General features: G+C 43.7%; 1 protein-coding gene across 1 annotated transcript; it reads left to right on the top strand.

Annotated features, from left to right (window-relative positions):
• The first annotated feature begins 1,809 nt into the window (after positions 1 to 1,809).
• Positions 1,810 to 8,142, top strand: LOC128454949 (junctional cadherin 5-associated protein). The gene is made up of 3 exons (XM_053438560.1): positions 1,810 to 2,135; positions 3,876 to 7,786; positions 8,108 to 8,142. Exons 1-3 carry the CDS (start codon positions 1,810 to 1,812, stop codon positions 8,140 to 8,142), a joined length of 4,272 nt encoding a protein of 1,423 aa, XP_053294535.1.
• Positions 8,143 to 10,374: the final 2,232 nt, after the last annotated feature.

The following is a 10,374-nucleotide window of genomic DNA, read 5'->3' as shown; positions in this document are numbered from 1 at the left end:
GAAGCCACGATTAGAGTTGAAATACGAGGAGCTGAAATGCTAATGCGTGCAAAGCCTTTGATCGCCGTGTTACTGTTTTACAACCAGGCAGGACAGACTGCTAATTAATACAGGAGACAGGCAGTTGTGCATTCACACACGTGCACACACGTAAACACAAAAGGTAGTGGAACTCTGCAGAATGTGCTTCATATTTACGTTTTTGTCCATTATCAAGCAGTAATTTCTTATTTTTTACACATTATATTTGTTTCCTTATGTTTACACCTCAAATTAACGGTTGATTGAATGATCAGAGAATTAAGCAAACTATTTTCAACATTCCTTTCAGAAATGTTCACGGCTCTTTTTAATCACTCTCTGACTTTACGCAGACAAAACAATCAATTGCTTATTGCAAACCAATATTAGTTTTTGCCAAACACCGACAGTAAGTGTGAAATATCTGCTAAGTTTTACAGACACTGACTTCTGTCTCAGAGAAATGCAAGAAACCTTCGTTGGTGTTTTGTTGTTGAAGGAATTTCTGTGGTGGTCTACAAAGTTGGAGGTTTGGTTGAAAAAGTTTTGTCATTAAGTAAATGAGGTGATACAGTACATATAATATGATGCATCCATCGTTCTGTGCTTCTACAGAGGGTTTAAAAACATGATTTCCATTAAGATGAAATGTATGATTTCTACATGTACAGTGAAACATGAAATTCTCAACTAAAGAAGAAATTTAACGAGATTCATGTCAATTGAATATTTTTAATTTGTTATATTAACTTCCACAGCTTTCTGTTAGACTTTGAACTGGTTAATGTGAAGCAGGGGCTCAGTCACTTTAATTACATGTAATAAATGTACCATATTTTCCTTGATGCCGTTAAGACACAAAAAATATTGGCAACTTACCAACTTTCCCCACACATGCTGACACAGCACAGAGACAAAGGGCAGTCTACATTATATTTAGTGATTTATATTGAATATTCAATTCCCTGTATGTGGGATCTCTGCAGAGTCGGACACAGATTGATAGTATGCTGAGGTATTTAATATCTTATTTCTTTACTTAATGTAGGAGAATCTCCTTGCAGTGTCTTTTAGCATGCACAGTTTTTTTTGTGTATTGAAAGTACAGCATTTAATATCCGCATGCGTAGAATAGGGGCGATGTCCAGATGCTGCTCTGAGCTTCTGGAGAAGAACAAAGGTGATTCTATTGACGGATGACAAAGGTTCCTATAGAACCTGGAGGAGACATTCATCACTGTATAGATCCCAAACAATGTGCAGAGAAATCAGTATTTAGGCAGTGATTTCATTTCTTATTATATAGATTTGTTTTAGACTCTTATGTCTGTAGGAAGAACGAAGGGTGTGGTTACATGTTCTGTTATTCTTATTCGGAGAGACTTAGAAACTGTTTTGAAAATTAAAATGGACCGTGCAGACCAAGAATAACGAAAAGGGATGTTAAATTTGTCTGTGTGCACCTTTAGGTCTTTATTTATACATTTCAAAGTTGCCTTTGGAGACAATAATGTGTGCACAAACGGCTGAGTTATGTTTAGCACATGTGTATTTAACTTGGGAAAGCAGTCGTTGATTGTCAGCACACACATAGCGCATGGTGGGAAAAAAAAAAAAAAATGACACATCCTCGTTTTAGGTGCACCCAGAAATAATCTGTTCACACTATCCTGTCCTCTCCGCAGTGATGGCCTCTGCTGAGCAAACGTGCTCCAGCTTCCACCAGCAGCACTGCGCATAAGGCAACACACCCACCTTTGCCCTCCTACCCAGAAGTGAGACACCACCATGTACAGTGTGGAGGACCTTCTCATTTCGCACGGATACAAATTGCCCAAGAGCGGCCCTCCTTCTGCCACGCCTTATGACAAGCGTCCTGCTGATTGCCAGCGTGAACTTGTGGACAACAGGGCCGGCCGGGGGACGCTGAACGGGTATGAGGCAGACCGGGGGGCATCTATCACAGGCATCTACGCCAGCAGGCAGGCGCTGGTGAAGTGCTTCCCCGCCACAGACAACGAGAGCGGGGAAAGGTTCCAACGGAGGAAAGAAGCCGGCATCGGTATCCTAGGTGACGCTCAGCCCTTGGGTGATTCTCTCGCCACGGATAGTGGGTGAGTGGTTTTTTTCTTCCTCCCTCCCTTTTGCAATCCCCCACACCCTTTTCCCCTTTTTCCCTCTCCCCCCTCTTACTGGGGCCCTTCGGTATTGCATGCAAAACTGAGTCTGCACTGCGCAGGTTTTTCCTTCTCCTCCTTCCACAGCTGCAGAACAGTGTGGCTGCAGCAGCGCCACTGACATATAGATATGAGGAAATATGGAAGGTGCCTTTTGCGCTCCGAGTTGTTTACATGGCTGCACAGAGAGGTGACTTGTGTCTCTGTGGAGCCCAAACATGCGCTGGTATCTTCTCTGCAGCCTCGACGAAGGCAGGCAGATGTAAATAGCAGCAATAGACAGCGAGCAAACTGAGGAGGACTGAACATGCCTCAAGACAGGCGCGTAATCACTCCACTGTAAACACTGGCACACTGAATCACGCCCAGCCCGTGCTTTGTGATGTAAGCATGTTGCTGGGCAAGTGTGCACAGCATGGCTCCCCTCAGCCATACAGTAGCATATGCTGCTGAGGATGATCCATTGACTTTGCTGCTTGAACGTATGAGTACAGTGAGCACGGTGATTTAGTGCAGTGCAGATATGAGACGGAGCTCCTAAAAGGCTAATTGTTATTCATCCAGTTTTTGACTACTCGTTTTTATTCATTAGACTTGATATTTTCAAACATATACTGTAATATGTATATATTATATAGATTTATGGTTATATTTCTATTAGTTTTGAGCTTCTTGCTAGCTGCAAATCATGGTTGTATGTAGCTATTAAATAAACTACCCTGAGGGATTAATCAATTATTGATTTATTTCATTTGAAGTTATATTTGAATTTCAACAAGAATTTCAAATCTAAACTCTCTCGTTCGTTATTACTGACAAACATGCAAGGATGTGACTGATGACCTGGGGATATTCAGATATTTCAGTGCTGCTCCACAACAGCAAGAAAATTACCACAACTGCTTGAGGAAATTAGAAATTACCGTGTATTTTAACAAATGACCATATTTAACACAGAGAAGTGAAGCTCGGATTTTTAGATTTAATCCGTTATGATATATTATGCTACTTCAGCAGTGCAGCTATATCCTGCACTTAGGTAAATATGGATCTGTGACTAAAATTGCATCCAGGCAGGAGTGGAACCACAGTATTGAACCGTCACTCGTCACACAGTCGCCTTTCCATGTTAGTTTAATAATGCATAATGCTTGTGATATATAGGGACAATAAAAAAGACCCACTTCTTTTTTTACCTTATGTTTTGCATTGATTGGCCTCCCATTAAAGTTGTACGCTGTTTTTCCTAAAATTACAGTTTGATATTACTAATTTAGTTATGTGATCAATTGAAGAGAGGGAAAAAGTACTTTTTTGTCAGATCAGGTAATTGGCCACAGTCACTCTCCAAAATGACAAGCTTCTTAGAAAAGGTCAGCACAATTTAATATACAGATCATATTGCAGTAGCATCACCATTTCATGGCGTCTTCTAGGGACCAGGGAGCAGCTGACTCAAGCAGTTTTGTCGAGTGTGTGTGCCGTCGCTCCTCGATTGAGTTGCGCATGGAAAAAGCCAAACACATGCATGGACATCTTACTTCTAATATTAAGTGATCATTAAATCTCAAATTGCTTTTTAAAAGATTCAATGTTAACCTAAAGTCAAAGTCACCTCACTACCTGTCTGTAACAGTGTGGCGGTCCTAGTAACACTGAACATTTCTGTCTTTGCAGGTTCTACGATGTTCCCAGTTTGACTTATTCAGAGCCACTGAGCCATGACGAAAGGGACGTTTCCTACTGGCGGAGGCGAGGCCAGGACTTCAGCATCCTCCTGGACTATGCTGATGGCAGGGAGCTGAGGGCCTCTGCTGGAGCATGGAGGCCACAGGCCCTGATCGCAGCTGAGGAGCACAGGGCAGAGAGGCGAGCGCAGCAGCTATGGGAGGATATTTCCTGGCTAAGGGATCCAGATGCAGCCCCTTGTCAGCTAAGGGTGACTGGGGAGAGGAAGTGCCAGAGCCTTGGTACAGAAGAGTGGAGGCCTGCTGTGGGCCTGGGAAGGCAGCTGTCAGATGGGGATGGGGACAGATGGGCTCAGGACCACTATCGTTTGAGGACACCTGAGGGTTTTTTTCACCCTAGAACTAAAGCAAAGTCTCAATCTCTCCCAAGAGTTTTGTCACCTGATAGAATTGATGGCAGAGAGCTAATTCCATCCAGACCTAGCCTACCCGATAGACAACAGAGGATAAACAGCACTGTCTTCTCTGGGCCCTATAGTAGGTATATCTATAGTGGTCTTGGCAGGGAGCGTTGGGGTAGGAATGCTGGGCCAAGCAGCCATGTTGCACTTTTACCAAAGCCCAGGTTCAGCAGGCCTTTAAAGCCGCCATCATATGAGATTCACCAGCAGACTAGGGGTAGCGCAGAAATGCTTGCTATAGAGCAGGGTGCCAAACAAAAAGATAGGTCTCTCTATTTTCCAAGGGGCGGGGAGCTCAGACAAGACTATTTCGCACAACACTCTGCCATCACTGGAATGGAGCCCCCTGGCTACATCCCACCCCCATCTTATAGAAGACCCCCACTCCCAAGAGCAGTTTCAATCAACCGCAATGAGATGGCAAACCTAAGATGGAGGGCGGAAGCTCTGCAGATGCATAGTTCAGATCCTGGAAGATGGTTTTCCAGACAGGCAGGTGGTTCTTGGCTAGAGTATTACGGAGATCGTGGGGCATCCTATCGAAAACTGGTGCATTCTGGACATGAAGAACAACCAGGTCCTGCCCGTCAATTACCCACTGAAGACCCAAGAGCGAAGCAGATTTCAGGAGGGCCTGGGGGAAATTCTCTCACTGACTCAGACAAGATCCGTAACATCAGCAAAGAGATTCCACCCACGATTCCTTCAGCGATTCCACCCGCGATTGCGCCCCCGATTCCACCCAAGATTTTAGGACAATCTACACATGATAGTGCCTTTCCTCCCCAACAGGGGCCATCTCTCAATACTGATGGCCGCAAAACATCTCTTATAGAAAATGACAGCATTAATCGATGGTCTAACAGGGGATTAAACAAAAAAAGTGACAGTGTAGGTCCTGAACAAAACCGTACTCAGTTCTTTCCTTCATCTATTCTGGGTAAACCACCACCTCCCCCATGCAAGCCGGTTGATCAGGGTGTCTCTGAAATTGTGGCTGAGGTCAAAAAGGTGGAGGTACCTGATCCACCAGAAAAAGACAAAAACAAGAATCTAAAAAAGAGACTTAGTGAGACAATTTTTTGTTTGGTGTCTGTCCCTCCTACTCCACAACTCTGTGGGACGATCCGTGATCAGAATAACAACAATGAGAAGTCACCAGACCCAGCAGACAGTCCAAGTGATAATAAAACTGGCCACTTAACAAACCAAAGTCTCCAAAGCACATCTTCAGCTGAAGCTGAGCTGCAAGCACTTACTGGTAGCATAGCAAGCAGCAAAACAAGCAGTAGAGCAAGCAGCAAAATGTTTAAAAAAGTACCCTGTAGACCCCCTAAAATAAACCATTACAAGGAGCTGAAACTGTCTGGATCCTGGCCTTCAAACCAGTATCGAGACCAGGAGACACAAACAAGTCCAGAGGCCCAAAAACCTGCCCCTGAAAACAAGGAAGCACAACAAGAACCTGTCCCTCCAGACACTGAGGACCCTCCTGACAGCATAGGTGTAGCGGGATCTTCCTTCACTTTTCCTATTAAGGGAGTGAAGAGCCTGAAACTGTCAAGCAACAGCGCCTTCTCCCTGACATCCACCTTCTCCAACCAGCTGAACAAGAGCACAGCTCCGCAGCCAGCAGTACCACCCTCAGGAAATGTGGAGGAGAACAAACCAGCAACAAACACTGGGCCAGAGGCATTGCCACAGTTGCTACTGAAACCGACTGTCCAGCGGCCATGGGATGCTGTCAAAGAGCTTGAGACCATCAAAAAGGAAGTCCAGGATCAACAGCAGCAGCAGAATAGCAAACAGCCCAGCGTTGACAAGTGCATAGAAGACCTCAATGAGGCTTACAAAGACATCTTGGAGCTAGGCACTGCCAGCAATAAAGTCCCAGATGGTTCTGTACAAATCCCTGAGCGTATCAAAATTCGGTTGACATCAGAACCTCTCAACAAGCCCAGCAGCCTTAGGCGCAGTGCAGTAAGCTGGTCAGTTGACCCAGAATACAGGGAAGTCAAGAGCGCCTTCTCCAGGCCTGCAACAAAATCAGTGACTTTCAGCAAGCAGCTTCGGGAGGAACTGCCCGTCCCCCCCAGGGAGACAGGCTTCCGAGAATACAGGGTTCTTTCGCACCTTTCGCGCCGACGGAGCACTGATGGCAGGACAGTAAAACTAGATCTGCCAGATGAGCCCATCGAGACACCGCTTTGTGACTTCAGTCCAACAACGCACACCACATCAGCTGAGGTACCCTGGGCAGACAGACAGCCCATGCAGGACGCCTCTACACTCACTAGTCCTCCAGATTACGAAGACATATGCCTGACTTTGCGTCATACTAAAGACCCATCGGATGTCAATAAAGCATCTACAGGCAATTCTAACCCGAATGACCCTGAGACTCTTCAAGATCTCAGTGGTGAATCAGAGGAGGACTGCCCTATTTGTAAAAGAGAGCTTGAGAATCAGATGAGACAGGGTCCATTGCCTCCACTTCATGAGGAGAACAGCTCGGACAGCTCAGCCACTCAAAATGGCAGTCCACCACAATGTGCTGCCTTAGAAAGTCCAGCAGATGATTCCCTAACTGAGGAGCCAAAAGACTCAAGTTTGAAACAGTCTGGGTCTGATCTGTGTGGTGAAACAAGGGAACAGAGTACTTTGACACGGGGAGGGAATGAAATAACAGACAATGCTCAAGCAGACAACTTGGACAATATTGGTGCAGTTAATCCTGCTGAGAGCTTATTAATGAATGACGCTACAAAGGAGAGCGCATCCATAATATTAGCAAATGATGTGCCTGCAGACCCCCAAGTCACAGAGGAACAGAGAGCTAAGGAAGTAGAAGCGAAGGAAGCCAGTATAGGAGAAATACCTGAAGGCAGTGCAGACAAACAGTCAGCTGAAGGGAAATTTGAGAATGAGATACAAGACAGTGCAGCGCCTGACGACAAGCAGGCGCAGGAGAAGAATCCTTTTGCCGTCCCAGAGCAGAGAGTGGTTCTACGGACTCATTTGGGCCGAGACCACGCAGGCTTACCTGAGTTTCCACCAGATAGACTGCCCCTTTCAGTTCCCCCTAATCCGGACCGCAGACTGTCTCTTAGCTTGGAGGGGGAGAGGAGGAGCCGGGGACCAGCTCACCGAATGGAAGTGCTGCAGAACAAGCTGGCTATTTCTCCAGGACGGGTGGCAGTTGAGCGTCTGGCCCGGATGAGGGATGTGGACGTTATGTATCGTATGAGACGCCTGAGCATCAGGAGCAATGACTCTGGGGAAGGGGATGCTGAGGGGGAGGGGGAGGGAAAGGAGGAACAAGTTGAGGAAAGCCACTGTTTGCCTCAGAGAAATAAGGAGAATGACCAAGAGGTCACCAATTCACAGCAGGTCTCTGATGAGACAGTGTTACAAAACGAGGAGGAGTCATCTCTCTCAGGTAAGATAAAAACAATGAGAGGGAAATAAGGATCTTTCTGGTTGTCGAGTTCTGAGGACTGAAGAGAAATCATAGTCCCGTGTTAGCAAATGTTAAAAACAATATTGTTTATTTAACTCAAGTTATCCAACTTGAAGAAACTGTCAGTGGACCTTGCTGTTAAAGACAATTCCACAAGATGGTCTCACTGTCCACATTCTGCTTCTCTGGTTTAGATATTTTAGTAGAAAAATAATACAGTATAGATAAAATTGATATACAATTTGATAAAGACAAAAATACACATTTTCTAAATTCACATTTCTCTTCTTTATATCTTAGAACCCCATGATCCCAGCCGAGTGGAGACATTGTAGAGAGACTACGACCATCATGTCCATCTGAGGTTATTAGCTCCAACACTGTGACCTGGCTGCCTACTAGAATGCCTTCATCTCATTTTGACACTGAAATGGCCTTCTTGTCCGACAAGAGCATTGTGTACACCCTCACCCTCGGCGCTGCGTTGACTTCTGAGTGCTGTTCCACTGCCAAAGGGAGGTGCCCCCTTAACATTAGGGGCAACTTCCACCCCCAGAATCCTTCCCCAGCTTTCCCAGACTGACTTCCCCCTACCCCAACTTATCCTCCATCCCCAAGCCCATCCTCTTATAGGGTTTCTACTAGTTAGTCTTCTTGTAGCGGCTTGTCCTTTCTATTCTATCCTCCCTACGCTTTTCTCATTGGCAGACATTATGCAATTCTGTCGCACATACTACAACTTCTGAAATGTCCATAGTGAATACAGTTGAGACATTTTTCGCATTGAGAACAATTCTGTTAGTTTACAGGCGAGTCGTGAAGGATATGAATGTAAGCATTTATGTTTAACCTAATGTAGAGATAGAAGGGTTACTGTCACAAACCTGTTCTGTTGCATTTACACCAAAATAAACTGCTCATCTTATTGTTATGGTGAGGAAAACAGCTGTTTTAGAACTGGACATCACTGTCTCTGGCTCAAGAACTGTTTTGATTTTCAGATGAGATAAATCAGCCTTCTGTTTTTAGAATTTCAACGACATTGAACCCTTTTTTCATTGCTTTTGTACACACTACAACCATAACCATAACACAAAGAGCTCTTCAATGAAGAGTGAGTCTATACCACATGACATGATAGATCAGTGACCTATTATACGATATACTGGTTCTACACTGGAGGAGGAGAGTTGCCTTCTTTTACCAGATGAGTGTTCCCTTGTTGGATCAGGTGAAGTCTCTGGTTATTTGCCTGGTCAATCTGGCCTGATCTGATGTATAACTCCCATTTCCAGGTAATTTCAGGAAGCAATAAAGGCACAGATAGAGATAAAATGGTGGTCAGCAAAATTGATAAGCATTAAAGTTGGATATTACTGTTGTACTATTGGCTCAGTGGTGCAGTGGAGCGATGTGTAGGAACCATGGTCAGGAGTTTTAATGTGAACGTGTCATTCAAATTATACTACAGGGATATGGAATTGTGTCAGGGTATATGGGCAATTAACAGGGGGTGGGTGTTACTTCATGATATATAGTATATCTTTGTTCAAACATCTGTAAGCAAGACGACATTTCACGGAATATTTATTTTTTTTATCATCAAAATGTTAATGAGTTTGCATAATGTACAAAATAAAGTATATTTTAAATATTTTAAGAGATATTTTGTATTCAACCATGAAATTTTTATTTCTCCACGCTTAAATCAAGTTGAAAGTATCATGTGTCTGTAAAGTATCATATTAAGAGTACACATACTTTTCTAGTGCTTTAAAACAGAGTGGTATAGGAAGGGATGACCCGGTGGTGTGCCTTGATCACACGATGTCGGTTTCAGTGAGCGATGGGGTTCATCCATGCGAGTGTTTGACGTGAGGGAAGCTTTTTGATTGTGCCATGATTTCCTATTTGATAGTGCTTTTTCACACGCTAACAGAGTCAATGTTTGACGCTCCACGCGATGTTTGATACATAAATCCATCTCCATTTTGTTGAACTGTGTCTTGTTTATTTCCTTTTGTGTGTCTTCCAGTTCAGATCATGTACTGTTCTGTTATTGGTTCTTGGAAATATGTTTAGAAATAAAAGTGGGATGTTTTTTCTTTTCTCTTCCTTCTGTCTTTCTCTCCTGAACCCAAATCCCTCTTTATCTTAATGTGTTTCTTTCATTCAACAGCGTGTTCATTTTGTGTAAATTGTTCTGCTGTCTCTAACATTTATTGCACTAAAGGATACAATGTGCTCTGTTCTTCTTGGCTTAAAACCATGTATTTGCGAAAAGTATGACAATTGTTTTTTAAATACAGGAATTTTTGATAAATTTTCAAATCTAAATCTAATGGCTAAAAACTTGATGTAAACAGTTTTGCTTTTACATGGTTTTCCAAGCCAGCAGTGTTGCATTGCTGTAATGTATCAACAACAGATCTGTAGGAAACCATCACTGTTTAATCATTCATCAAGTATCACTTAATTGTTATGTAGCATTTTACAGTTGTAGCATTTTATCAACTCAGAACTTTGTCTTAGAATTTCAAACATTTCTTGTAAATCTGGATCATGTC

This window comes from Pleuronectes platessa, chromosome 13 (genome assembly GCF_947347685.1).
Source record: "Pleuronectes platessa chromosome 13, fPlePla1.1, whole genome shotgun sequence".
NCBI classification, from domain to species: Eukaryota; Metazoa; Chordata; class Actinopteri; order Pleuronectiformes; family Pleuronectidae; genus Pleuronectes; species Pleuronectes platessa.
This window is presented reverse-complemented; position numbering and strand designations above follow the sequence as displayed.